This window comes from Cucurbita maxima, unplaced genomic scaffold, assembly GCF_002738345.1.
Source record: "Cucurbita maxima cultivar Rimu unplaced genomic scaffold, Cmax_1.0 Cma_Scf00005, whole genome shotgun sequence".
NCBI classification, from domain to species: Eukaryota; Viridiplantae; Streptophyta; class Magnoliopsida; order Cucurbitales; family Cucurbitaceae; genus Cucurbita; species Cucurbita maxima.
This window is the reverse complement of record NW_019272021.1, coordinates 4,470,923-4,485,122: the sequence shown is the minus strand read 5'-3', so window position 1 is coordinate 4,485,122 and position 14,200 is coordinate 4,470,923. Positions and strand designations below refer to the sequence as shown.

General features: G+C 37.1%; 3 protein-coding genes across 4 annotated transcripts; 2 read left to right on the top strand and 1 right to left on the bottom strand.

Moving 5' to 3' along the window:
- Positions 1–1,748: 1,748 nt before the first annotated feature.
- Positions 1,749–4,805, top strand: LOC111479254. The gene is made up of 2 exons (XM_023123806.1): positions 1,749–3,797; positions 4,313–4,805. Exons 1-2 carry the CDS (start codon positions 1,749–1,751, stop codon positions 4,736–4,738), a joined length of 2,475 nt encoding a protein of 824 aa, XP_022979574.1. The 3' UTR covers positions 4,739–4,805.
- An 883-nt stretch (positions 4,806–5,688) lies between these two features.
- On the top strand, positions 5,689–9,909 carry LOC111479038 (glutamine synthetase leaf isozyme, chloroplastic-like). 2 transcript variants are annotated; one of them, XM_023123492.1, is made up of 14 exons: positions 5,689–5,901; positions 6,239–6,505; positions 6,776–6,815; positions 6,915–7,018; positions 7,109–7,157; positions 7,525–7,631; positions 8,140–8,227; positions 8,331–8,459; positions 8,557–8,631; positions 8,765–8,818; positions 8,905–8,942; positions 9,019–9,178; positions 9,267–9,327; positions 9,464–9,909. In XM_023123492.1, the coding sequence occupies exons 2-14, from the start codon at positions 6,252–6,254 to the stop codon at positions 9,601–9,603; spliced, it is 1,299 nt and encodes a 432-aa protein (XP_022979260.1). In that variant the 5' UTR covers positions 5,689–5,901; positions 6,239–6,251; the 3' UTR covers positions 9,604–9,909. The 2 variants fall into 2 exon arrangements, with proteins under 2 accessions (XP_022979260.1, XP_022979259.1); XM_023123491.1 differs by having other exon boundaries at positions 5,689–5,902; positions 6,224–6,505.
- Positions 9,176–12,923, bottom strand: LOC111479040 (BSD domain-containing protein 1-like). Its single transcript, XM_023123495.1, is given in 7 exon segments — positions 9,176–9,663; positions 10,141–10,235; positions 10,378–10,899; positions 11,014–11,498; positions 11,609–11,956; positions 11,991–12,155; positions 12,157–12,923. Coding segments are annotated over 3 exon segments (1,173 nt in total). The 5' UTR covers positions 12,867–12,923; the 3' UTR covers positions 9,176–9,663; positions 10,141–10,235; positions 10,378–10,899; positions 11,014–11,498; positions 11,609–11,658.
- Between the last annotated feature and the right edge of the window lie 1,277 nt (positions 12,924–14,200).

The following is a 14,200-nucleotide window of genomic DNA, read 5'->3' as shown; positions in this document are numbered from 1 at the left end:
CACTGTTTCTGTCAAATTTGGGTGAAGGATCTAGCTGCATGTTTGAGTGTATTAGTCGAAGTGCGTGGAAATTGAACTAGGTAGGTACTCTTACGATATTAAAAGAAAGGCTGAAGACTAACAGATATTGTTCTATTTAGGCTTTTCCACCATTGTAGAGGATGTTTTGTTCCCGTCTCTAACCGATGCGTGATTTCACAACTTTTTAAACTTAAAAAATTATTGCTCGGGATATCGAAAAACTTAGAAATTTATGTTCGGAAAGCAATTCCATTTGCAAGATTGTTGTAAGAGGTATTGAGTCAAAAGTTTTGGGTAGAGGAAGTTGTGAAGTAAGGTGCTTAGAAAAAGGGTCTTATAACGTAAAACTAAAGAGAGACGCGCATAAATAAAATATGGGGATTTCCCACAGCTTGCATTTTCATACTTGTACTCCAAGGCTTTGGGATACGCCTCACTTTCAAAATTCCTTCTTTGCTTGGCTCTTATTTCTTCCTTTAACTTCACACAAAATAACTCTATTTCCACACTATTTCTTCTTCAATATTTTAGGTCTAACGGATTTATTCGTTCATCAACTCGAAATTGAGACATGTTAACATGAGAGTTTCTGAATTGGGTATGTTTATGAGAAGACGTTCGATTTTAAATTCTATTTTGGTCTATCAACTTTTAAAACGCCTATTTCAAATTCAGAAACTTCAAATAATATTGATAAACTGTTTCATATTAGGAGATTTAAGACCTGAGTTTTTAATGATTCAAAATCACATGCAATCAAATTGATTTTGAATTCCTGCACGAAAAGTGTGAGGTCCCATAATTGGAGAGAGGAACGAAACATTTCTTATAGGTGTGTAGAAACCTACCTAGTAAACACATTTTAAAACCGTGAGATTGACGACGACACGTAACGAGCCAAAGCGGACAATATTTGTTAGCGATAGGCTTGGACTGTTTCAAATGGTATCAAAGCAGAGCAGTGTACGAGGCACACTGGCCCCAAGAGGGGTGGATTGTGAAGTTTCACTCGGCTGGAGAGGGGAACGATAATTTCTTATAAGGGTGTGAGACTAATATCTCTCATTAGTAGACGCGTTTTAAAAGTGTGAGACTAATATCTCTCCCTAGTAGACGTGTTTTAAAAGTGTGAGACTAATATCTCTCCCTAGTAGACGCGTTTTAAAAGTGTGAGACTAATAATAATACGTAACAGGCCAAAACAGACAATATCTTCTAGCGGTGGGTTTGAGCGGTTTCAATAATCAATACTTTAAGAATTTCAAAATTATTCTCAAAAAAAGACTCGAAAGTCTCCAAAAAGTAGTATTGGCAAAAAGGCACTTGCTTTGTGAATGAACTCAAAAGGTCAATACGTGGAATGACCCATTAGACTATGAATGAGGAAATTGCTTTCATCAGACTTCATCAGTAAGCATTCAAAATCTACACAAAGAAAACATAGAAGAAAGGGTTAAGAAGTTCTCGACCTTTTGGATGAAGGAACTCGTCTCTACTTGCTCCACGTTAAAGGGTGTTTGTTTTTCTCTAAGAACTCCAAGAACTTCTGAGTAAATCCACAGAAAGAGAAGCCACTTCACGTTACTCCTTCCATTTCCAAAACAAGCCGTGCCCACTAAGCTTTCATTGCATATAAAACCACCAGACTTTATCCATAGCTCAAACAGAAACAGCATCTCAAGTTTCATCTCACAAAAATCTTCGGCTTTGTGATCGGCTTCAAGAACATGGATGGTGGGAAATCTCCGACAGGTGATCGGAACGACGTTCGTTTGCAGATATCAGAAACTGGCAGTGGGAACACAATGTTTGAGCCGAGGGCCAATATCACGATGAGAGAAAGTAGTAATGTGGACTTTGCATCACCAATGAAACCTGCAGTCCGTGCACCGGAGAAGAAGCTGACACTTTTTGCTCTCCGGTTGGCGGTACTTGAGAAAGCGGCAACAGGGCTGGGAACTCTTGGGTTCATCTGGGCAACTGTGGTTCTTCTTGGAGGTTTTGCTATAACATTAGATAAAACTGACTTTTGGTTCATCACTATTATTCTGTTGATTGAAGGAACTCGAATATTCAGCCGGAGTCACGAGCTAGAATGGCAGCACCAAGCAACATGGTCGATTGCTGATGCTGGTTTAAACAGCTTTCGGGCACTGAGGGCCAGCTCCCACTTCCTGGTTGAAAAGATCAAAGCAACTTTCAAGTCAGTTATTGCATTGGGAAAGCAAAGTCGAGGTCGAGATATAAGAGGAATTTCAAATGCTAGCAACCGAGGAATGTCGGAGCAGTCGAAGATACCAACTCGGCAATGGAGCACATCAGATGTTCCTCTTTTGCCATATGCTCAATGGGTTTTCCTGTCAAAAAACATCAGCAAACTTCTATATTGGCTTCAGCTTATATCTGCAACAGCTTGTGTGGTGCTCTCACTAATGAAATTGATCAAGCACAACTATGGCAATATAGCAAAGGGAGACACGGACAAGAGGAACAGGCGCGCTGCTCTCAGCATCTTCTATGGCTTGGCATTGGCAGAAGCTTTGTTGTTTTTAATAGAAAAGGCTTACTGGGAATGGAAGGTTATCTTCAGGAAGGTATTGGAAAAGGTGAATAAAGAATGTGAATTGGGTCCTCCCGGCATGATCTCAACAAAAAGATTCTTTTACGACGCATATTCAAGATGTGTCAACGGAAGTATTTTCGATGGCCTGAAAATGGATATGGTCTCTTTCGCAATGGAGCTCCTAGATTCAAGTTTTCCTGATGAGCAGCTCATCGGAGTGAGAATTCTTAGACGGTTTTCGATGAACCAGAGATTTTCTGATGACACACTTGAAAAGATAGGGGTGAATCTTGCTGTTATAGAAAGATTAGTGGAGATGTTGAACTGGAAAGACCCACAAGAAGAAGAGATCAGGCTATCAGCAGCTGAAATACTGTCAAAACTAGCAGGAAAAAAACAGAATTCATTAAGAGTTGCTGGCATACCTGGCGCCATGGAGTCAATATCATCTTTACTCCACAACAGTCGAAGCTCCCACATTTCTCCAGATGAAATAAGCGAAAAGAAGATCCTCCACGACCGTGCGAACTATGCATTCTGGACATTCAATCACTTGGGACTTGTCATTCTAAAAAAACTTGCACGAGACCACGATAACTGTGGTAAGATTGGAAACACAAGAGGCCTCCTGCCAAAAATCATAGATTTCACTCACGCAGACGAAAGGCTATTGAAAGACGAACACGTTGCGCCATCACAGATTCAAACAGTCAAAAGATCACTGCAAGTAGTGAAGATGCTGGCAAGCACGACAGGCACGACAGGAAAATTTCTCCGGAATGAGATAGCTGAGATAGTTTTTACAATCAGCAACATCAGGGATGTACTGCGGTATGGCGATAAACATCCATCACTTCAGCAACTAGGCATTGAAATCTTAACCAGTTTGGCGCTGGACGAGGATACAACCGAGAGAATCGGTGGTACTGGTGGCATTCTAAAGGAACTGTTCAGAATTTTCTTCAACAAAGAGATAGCGGAGACTCACAACCATGCAAGGATAGCGGCTGGAGAAGCACTGGCAATGCTTGCATTGGATAGCCAAAGCAACTGTAATCGAATTCTGAAGCTGGAGGTGCTGGAAAACCTGGTACCAACTTTGGAGATTCCGTTGCTTCGCGTGAACGCTGCACGAATATTGAGAAATCTGTGCATTTACAGTGGCGCAGAAGGCTTCAACAAGCTCAGGGGAGTTGCAGCTGCAGCTTCAACAGTAAGTAATCAAAATCAAACGCTTCCTTTTCCATTAATACTAACCAAATACATTTCTTTGACACTTGAGTTAATGAAACTAGTGCAAGGAAGAACAAATATTATCATACTTTTCTTCACATATGCATATATTGCATTAAAAGCTTGCTACAAATACATACAAACAAGGTTGACTGATACTTTTCCTTTGATTCAGAAGAACTTTACATCTTCAGAATTGGTTTATACAGAAAAGGAATTTTTACACCATTCAAGTGATTATTACCTAGATTTGTTCATATAATCCATATCAAGGTTTTAGGTTATCTCTAGGGGATGTAAAGTTTTTTTGTTTGCATCTTAATTTGTGTAAATTATATCTGGCTTATAGATTACGATTTGAAAAACTAGATTCAAAAGCCTGAAATTAGTCACATATAAGGGCATTTTTAGATATAATTTACTGTTTATCATAGCGCGTTAATCTGAATTTAGCTTCTGTTTCATCCTTATCTCAATCCTCATCTTCGATTTCAGGTGGTTCGGGCAATCAAATCAGAAGAACAGAAACTACAGGAAGTAATGATCGGACTATCAGCACAAATTTTGAAATTCACAACATCCTACGAAGCCGCCATCACATTCGAGAGGGCCGGCACGACGCAGGCCGAATTGGCGGCAATATTGGTCCAGATTCTAAAGAGGCATAAAAATCCACCAACTAAAACGCCGCAGATTCGGCGATTCGTAATAGAAATGGCGATTTGGATGATGAGGGAAAAAACAGAGAACATACATTTCTTCGAGGAATTAGGGATGGCGAAGGAACTGGAGGCCGTCTTGGAAACCACTTCGGAGCTTGAAAGCTTCAATATCTTCTCCGGCACCGTCGGGCTGAGCCGCCACCGCATCACGATGCATTCGCTCGCTGAAACCGCATTGGGCCTCTTGGGAAGATGGTGATTTGCATCGTTCATCTGGAAAAAAATGGCGTTAATTGGCGCCATAAATTCTCTCCATAATTCTTTCTGAAAAAAAAAAAAAAAAAAAACCGTGATGTTTTTTCTTTTGGTTGATTCTTTTTTCTAATAATTCTTTGCCACTTTTTTTCTTTTTAGTTCATCATGTTAAATTATAAAAAATATTCCTAAATCATTGTTATCATTTTTTTTATTTATTTATGAACTGTATATATAATCGTTTATGAATTTTGAGCATTTTAATCGTTAAAATTGTGTATGTATTTAAAAATTCTAGATTAAATTATACATAATATTTATCGATTATGTTTATAAGCTTCTAAACATGTTTCATTTTTACTTTTAAATGTTGAAATTATTCTTAAAAAAATATATTTTTCATTAAAATAAATATGAAAAAACGACTCTAAGAGTAAAAAAAATTTAAATTTGTATTTATTTAGTTTTTAAATTTAAAATTTCTGTGTAATTACAAAATTAAAAATTTTAGATATTTTTAAAATATAGAATTAAAAATTAAAGATTCTATTGAGTAATTTGAAAATTGAAACATTTTTTAAATTTCATTCTAAATATATAATTAAATTTTTTAAATTGCTACTCAAAATTTAGGGCATTTTGCTAAATATTTATTTAATTTGTATTTAAGAATTTAGAAATTGTAGAAATTCAATGAATAAAAAGGAGAAATAAATACCTGAAACATATTTTAATCAACCACCATATGAATCAATGGATCAAATTGAAATAAACAATAAACACAGAAGTAGAAAAGTTGAAACTTAAATGAAATTATGTAAAGGATTAGTTTATCGAGTTCATAAGATTCTCTCCATCCCATATAGTTTTCAGCTGTTAAGAGCTTTAAATATCAATAATTAGGAGTAATTTAATGCTTAAATCAGTCAAAATCAAGCAGGATTCTTCAATATTCAACGAAAACGTTTGAAATACCTTTTATCTCTGGATTGCGAAAACTCAATTTCCTCCATTCATCCCGCGGCTCTATCCGCTTTCTAAAAGCCAACAAATGCGATTCAATAGGATCTTCGCCTCCATTTTAACACCAGCCACAAGGAATCTCTATCTCTCTACCCTGCATTCCTCCATTATCGGTGAAACTCAGTTCCTGGTCTGTGTTTTCCGGTAAGTTTTTTGTGTTTTCACTATCTGGATTTGTGGTTTTGTTGTGGATTCAGGCGAATGTGGCCTCGTTTTACAGTCCGATCCGTTTTTCCTTCCGATACTATTTGTCGACTGTTGCTTTGTTCTTGGAATCGTCTGAATGAATCAAATGAACAGATGACTTTGCAGTGTTTAGGTCTTTCATTTCATTGACTGTGGAGTTATGAACAATGAACATTTGGAGGATGAACTGAGAAGGATGTTCATCTTTTAAGGATGGATCTTCACTTTTGATAAGGATTATGCTGAAATTTTAGGTTCGTTTGAAGATTTTGATCTTTGAGTGCTCTCTTTTCAGCTAGGTGCAAAGAATGGCTCAAATTTTAGCTCCATCCGTTCAATGGCAGCTGAAAACTAAACAGACTTCTATGAGTGCAAGCTCCATTACCCCTAAGATGTGGAGTTCTTTGCTTCTGAAGCAGAGCAGTAAAGTAGCAGTGAAGAGCTCTGCAAAGTTCAGAGTCCTGGCTCTCAAATCTGATGGCAGCACTATCAACAGGATGGAAGATCTGCTTAATCTCGACGTTACTCCTTATACCGACAAGATTATTGCTGAGTATATCTGGTATATTTCGTTCTACTTTGTGTATCATGTATTTAACTTATCACGCTGCATATTAAATTACTTTATGTGAGATTCCACATTGGTTGGAGAGGAAAACGAAACATTTTTTATAAAGGTGTGGAAACCTCTCCCTAGTAGATGCGTTTTAAAAATCTTGAGGGGAAACTCGAAAGAGAAAGTCCAAAGAAGATAATATTTGCTAGCTATGAGCTTGGACCGTAAAAAGTATTTTTCAAAATCTTTAACCTTTGTGGTTTGCTTGTGATATAGGATTGGAGGATCTGGCATTGATTTGCGTAGTAAGTCAAGGGTATGATGTCTCCTCGTTCTGATTAAACTGTAAAAATCTAATATTTCAATCGACCCTCGTCGTTCTTATTTTGTTTTGTTCGTGATTCGATATTATCAGACCATATCGAAGCCTGTTGAACATCCATCTGAGTTACCAAAGTGGAACTATGATGGATCTAGTACTGGACAAGCACCCGGAGAAGACAGTGAAGTCATTCTATAGTATGATCTAAGACATCAAACAATTTTTTCTTCATCATATAACAGTTAGTACCTTCATTTGACTATCATGAACTTATCATTTCTATCCAGTCCTCAAGCAATTTTCAAGGATCCCTTTCGTGGTGGCAACAACATTTTGGTGGGTGACACAAGGTTTAAAGAACAACCTAAACCTACCACTAGTAAATATTGTTCTCTTTGAGCTTTTCCTTTCGGGCTTTCCCTCAAGGTTATTAAAACGCATCTACAAATGTATCCGAGTTAGTCACCAAACGGTGTGAGTAGAGCTAGACTCTCTCCATAGTAGGCTTACATCTAATCTAGACTCTCTCCATAGTAGACGTTTTTTAAAATAACCTCGAGGGAAAGCCGAAAAAGAAAAGTCCGAGAGGTCAATATTTACTAACGGTAGGCTTACATCAAATCTTTATGCTCATGGACGAAGTTCAAACTATTGCTTCAATATCATATATCTGACATATATACGTTCTTGTCATCCAATAAAGGTTATTTGTGATGCATACACACCAGCTGGTGAGCCCATCCCTACAAACAAACGCCACAGAGCTGCTGAGATTTTCAGCAACAAGAAGGTTGTGGATGAAATTCCCTGGTTAGTACTCCAATTAAGTCGAGTACTCTCTGCAGTACTTGATGAAAAGCAATATTTAACTTTACATAACTGATTATAGCAAACCTTATTGAGTACTTGTTTCTAGTCTCTTATATTTTCGGATGTTTATCCATTTCTATCAAGTCATGAAGTTCTGGGCATTTCACTATCATATAAACGTAGATCCTCTAATGGAAATGCATGTCTGTAGTTGAGAGAGCGCCTATTTGCCGTCCTTTTAAGATGGTCGTTTGTTAGGGACCGAAGGGGATGGATTGTGAGATCTTACATCAATTGAAAGGAGAACCAAACATTCTTTATAAAGGAGTGGAAACCTTTCCCTAGTATACACATTTTAAAAACCTTGAGGGAAAGTCAGAAAGAGAAAGTCCAAAGAAGACTACTAGTATCGGCTAGCAATGGAGTTGGGCGGTTACATGAACATGATTTTCTTTTCATCTTTTGGTGTACTTATCCAATGCAGAATACTGAAACCATTGTAATTCAGGTATGGTATAGAGCAAGAGTACACCTTACTTCAAACAAATGTGAAGTGGCCTTTAGGTTGGCCAGTTGGAGCTTATCCTGGTCCTCAGGTTGGAGTTCTTTTGATATCACCTTTACAGTTTCATTACCCTGCATCATTATACAATCTATCACATTAACTTCATCTGTGCAACGAATTCTTGTTCATGGTAGGGCCCTTATTATTGTGGTGTCGGAGCTGATAAGTCGTTTGGCCGAGACATATCAGATGCCCACTACAAGGCTTGTTTATATGCCGGAATCAACATTAGTGGCACCAATGGAGAAGTCATGCCTGGCCAGGTTCTCTCTCATTCTCACTTATGTCTTCAACTATAAACATAAAGCTGCTATATTGCAATTCTTGTAATATATTAAATCTACTACAATTCCCATGCAGTGGGAGTATCAAGTTGGTCCTAGCGTCGGGATCGAAGCTGGAGATCACATTTGGTGTTCTAGATACATTCTTGAGGTAACTCATCCCTGTTAGTAGATGGTTAAACAGAACCTTGGAGAGTCCAAACTTCTTTCCTTTCAAGAGTTAATTTGAGCTTGTTCATGCTTATTAGAGTATATGGAGTCATGTTTTCTTCTTGTCTTGACAGAGGATCACTGAGCAAGCCGGGGTAGTTCTCACACTTGATCCAAAACCAATTGAGGTAGTAGCTTGGTTAACTTAGGTACTACTTATTCTTGAAATTCACTGGTCAAATGCACTTGTCTGATTCCTCATCTTCATTGGCAGGGTGACTGGAATGGAGCTGGATGCCACACCAATTACAGGTAATTGGATGCGTTCTCTTTCATTGAAGAACAATGCAACATTTATATAATTAACGGCAGATCCGTTCTTATTCAGTACAAAGAGTATGAGGGAGGAAGGAGGCTTCGACGTCATAAAGAAGGCAATTCTGAATCTGTCTCTTCGCCACAATGAGCATATCAGTGCCTATGGAGAAGGGAATGAGAGAAGGTTGACAGGAAAGCACGAAACAGCAAGTATCAACACCTTTTCCTGGGTATGTACTAAGATCTGCTACACTTGTTTGTACTGAACAGTAATGTTTGGGACATGTTTGAAAATTCTGCTGAAAATTCCAACTGCAGGGAGTGGCTAACCGTGGCTGTTCGATCCGTGTGGGACGTGACACTGAGAAGCAAGGCAAAGGTATTTGTTACATCATTACAGGAAGAAAAAAATTTCTCCTTCCAAGTGATTTTAGGCCTTAGCTTTGTCTTTGAGTATGCAGGAAGGCCAAAATTCATTGATTTTACTCTGTTCTTGTGATGTTATCATGGAATAGGTTATTTGGAAGACCGACGTCCTGCTTCAAACATGGACCCGTACGTCGTGACCTCACTGCTGGCAGAAACAACACTACTATGGGAGCCAACACTTGAAGCCGAGGCACTGGCTGCTCAGAAACTGTCATTGAAGGTCTAGAGCCAATGAATCATATTTGGTCTTGTGGGCAAAGTTCTAAGTCGATAAATTTACCAAAACCTGCAGAAGAATTTTCCTCATTCTGTTAGATAATTTTTGTAAATAAAGGTCTTTAAGTCTTCCAGTCAAAAAAAAAAAACAAAAAGCTTTTGAAGCAACAAAAAAATCTTCATCTATTTACTTTGTAGATGGTATGGCTTGTTTCTGATTGAATATGATGCAGATGTTCATTTTATTTGAATGCTTGTTCAATTGGATTCAGACAGTGCCCCTTGATCAGTTATCACCTGATTATGAATTTATGCACACATTCTTCTTGTTTTCTGATGGATTCAGTCATCGATCTAAATACGACAACAGGTTCAAATAAAAACAAGGCAATGAACTTCCAAGGTGCAAACTTGCAGTTTCAGACCAGATTCTTTGGAATAACGATGTTTGTACTGCATTTAAAGCTCAACATAGAGCAAGCATAGACAAGAACAGATAGTTCCAGATAGATGAATTACTTGGTAAGAGAGGAAAAAAAATGCTTACAAGCTTGCAGTATGTGAGCTCAGGAGTACCATTCTTCTATTAGAATATTCCCAAGGGATCGATCTCAAATAACGAAACAGAACTCCACCATTTTCCTAATGAAGAAGATGCATCACAAACAGAAGAACTAACAAAATCCTTAAAAAAAAAAAAGCCACAGAAGAATCACAGATCTTCAGACAACAAGCAAATTCAAGAAGAATCGAACTAAAAAAAATTCCCCGTCTCTCAAATTACCTGGTAAGATGTGTCAAGTTAGCGCCCAAAAGCTTGTCCATCAATGAAGAGAGAGAACCAGGGAGTTACGAGATTGCAAAGACGCCATACCTCCGTCCCAATTCTCTCTTTTACAACGTACTAAACTCCCGGAGATTTCTTATGCTTACATTTTGACCCAAGGTAGCGCCGTTAACGGCCGATTTTTCTCCATCTCCGTCCGGCTACGCTCCTTGCCTTCTTCAACCTTCGCCCCTTAGGGCTTGACCATGCGCTAGGCCAACAATTAATCGCGACACTCTGAAATAGGCTCAGACACCGTAGCGATCTGGTTGGTGTCTTGATCCAAGGGCTAAAAGAGTGTCAATCATGAACAATGGAGGTTGATTATAGCATCTTCGTCGTCTTTGTCGTCATCTCTGCCAGACTGCAACTGCCCATCCACCGACCCACTCTGAAATGTTTGAGCAATGGCGTGAAGCGGTTCCTCCATTTACAAACCCTACGGATTCTTAATCGCTCTGAAACTTAACTCTTCTTCGCCTGCAAATGGAAAGAAAGTCGTCGCTAATCCGTAGATTGGTATAATTGATATCAAAGAATGCTGTGCATTTGGTTCTTGCAAGGAAAATTAGAGCTAAGGAAACGAGGACGTACATTGAGCTCATTTTCATCTGGGTTGGGAATCTCCAGAGTGGGAAATCGATTTCAGCCGCCATAGCCACTCTTCTTCGGATGAAAATCTGGTGGGTACATAAGGTCATCAATGAAAACCAAAAAGTTGGTTTGTAAATTTACATTTTTTTTTTTACCACTCAATTAACTCGAAAATAATGTTAGAATTCATCCCAACCCTATTTTAAAAAAGATTTAAGAATATTTAACCAATAAGTTTATAACTTACAAAACCTTCTTTGTATGGATTGTTAACCATTTTTACAACCTCTCCCTTTCCTCCCATCCATTTGTCTCTTTACTTACAATCTATATCTGAACAAAGCTACCATTTCTTTTGTAAACGTTTTTGTTTGATCGTACAAATCTACATTAGTTTTCAAGATACCCAATACCTCAGCTGATGCAAACAGATGACACCCACTGTTCGATGCAAGAGAAATTGTCAACTTCCAAGTGAATGTGATCTGCAAACAAAACCCAGAATGAGGTAAATAAAGAAGCCAACTTATAGATGTCAAAGGACAATGAGATATGAACAATATGCTTTATCAACAAAACAAAACACTGTACTCACAAAATCATGGATTCTACGAACTGGAAGTTGAATAAAAGTGTGTTGTTTCTTCACGGTTTAGCAGGTTCATCTTCATCCTCAATTTCCCAACTCAGATCCTCCTTTTCCTCTGCCATAATTAGCCGCTTGTGCAAACCAATTCTTTGTTCATTGTTGCCTCTGGCCTCCTCAATGATTCCAATGTCTTCAATTTCGTCCCATCCAAGTTCTTCCTCTTCCCCGAGCTCACTGGAAATGATTGAAATGTCACTATCTCTGCAGGAATCATCACTGTCTCCTCTTCCATCTGCAGCCATAGCCATTTTCTCTGAGCTATCAATCTTCACATTTCCCTTTCCTGTTTTGGCACTCTCTGAACTGTTACTATCTCCCTTCTCAGTACTCAAGAGTTCCACTGGATTCAATATTTCCTTCCTTTACATCATCTTCGTCTACATCCCAACTCAAATCTTCCTCATCTTCTGCACAAATGGCTCTCTTCACAAGCTTAACTCTGGCTTCTTCTGCTTGCTTTAGCTTGTGAAGCCTGTAAAAATACCTACTCCAACACCTAATGGACGATGGTGCTTGGAACAACCGTCCGATATGTCTCCCGAACATCATCACTCTCTTTAACCAAATTATCAATTTCCACTTCCTTGACTTCCAATACGAATCCTAATTTCCAATTCTTGTAATTCTCTAAATCCTTAGGTTCCTCCAAATATGTATTTAGGTCACGCTGAACCGCAATTAATTGCGTATTGAACCTATTATACTGTTTGAATTCAAGTTTTCTAGTCGTGCTACTTCCTAATTGCTTTAACGAAAGAACAACATCGCTGCTATTTTCATGCTTTTCAGAAACAAGATCAGAAGCTAAAAACGTTTCCCTACCATGTGAGATAATCTTCGACGTCGATTTCCAGACGGCGATTCCGATATCGTCTATAGCTTCGCCGACCGACTCCAGCGATTCCTGCACAACAGACGCGCCGACATCAAGCGTCGTCGGAAGATCCTTCACAGCACGCGATGCGACTTCGCGGATCACCGACGTCTCCTTCCTCAAACCGGATCCTAATTCCTCAAGATCACGGCGGTAGTTCGAAATTACAAATTCCGACTTGGTCGCGAGAGTCTTAATGAGGCCACCAAAGCTCCAACTAGTACTCGGATTGGAGATATTAGAAACCGAACCGCCGTCGTCATGTTCCTCCTCAGAATCAGACCGTTCCGACGCTCCGTCGCCGCCGGGGAAGACGGAAAAGAGATACATTGAGCAAATTGAACAGGTGAATATAGAAATGCGAGCCTTCAAAACTTACAGAGTTTCCTGGGAAAAAGCCTGTTAGGGGAGGGCAAAAGTGTAATAACAAGTATTTATTTAAATAAAATTCCGGTGGGCAATTTATTTAAATGGATTTTTAAAAAATTAAAAGGAAATAATTTTAACAAATTAGTTTCAGTTCTACAAATGAGTTAATTTAGTTAGATTAATTTATGTCAATAGCCATTAAAACTAAACTAATTAGTTTTATTGTTTTTATTTAAATTTCAAATTAACCTTATATTTTTTCTAAAATAAATTTTTAATAATGAAATTTGGTTTAAGATAGATTTATTACTATTATTTCTTTCTTAAATAAATTATTAATTTCCTATAATTTTTTTCTTCACTTTAATTGAATAATTACAAGTCTAATATCAAATAATTAGTTTCTAAAATAATATTATGTATTCTATTATGTAAATGAACAAATTTTTATTAATATTTTAAATTTTAAATAATTTAAAATTAACTTTGACTAATTGTGATCCTAACAATTTAATTTTTTTTTTACATTATTCATAATTATTTTTGTAACTAAATATATATATATATATATATTAATTTTATTATTATTGTTATTTATTTATTTATTTTTTATTTTTTTTGTCTAATCTAATTATACTAAATTTATAAAATTTGGTGGCATGGTTCAAGGTCCATCTCTTAAAATGGGCCTAGTCGGCCCATCTCTATAAATTTAAATATATTTATAATTATATTAAGAAAATAAAAAATATGAGGGAAAAATTAATTTTTTATATTTTTATTTAAAACTTATAAATTGAATTCGTTGAAAATTTTATTTATTAAAAAAAAAGTCAGCTATATTAAGTAATTTTTTTTTTTAATAATTTGATTACTTGTTATTTTACCATCATAATAATAGTAATAAAATAGTTTATATTATTTATATTCCACCATAGTCCCTATTGCACGTGTACGATACCGATACCAACCAGCAGTATAAAAGTCAAAATTTGGAAAGGGAATTATCCAAAGTGAAAAACGACCCAACTTGTAGTTATCGCTAGCTGAATGGAACAAATCAAGCACAACCACATCGATGAATATGATCCAAAATAAAATCTTTATAAAGAGAGTCGGACTTTATTTTTCTTCCGTATGTAAACGTTTAAAGAATTTATTAAATTTAAATAAATGAATATTTTTATTTTAATAATTATTTTGGATATGGTTATTTGTTATGGCCACCAACCCATTACCTTGAATTGTTACAAATAATGGGGAATTTTAGGTGGTGGAGGTCAATTTTTATCGAG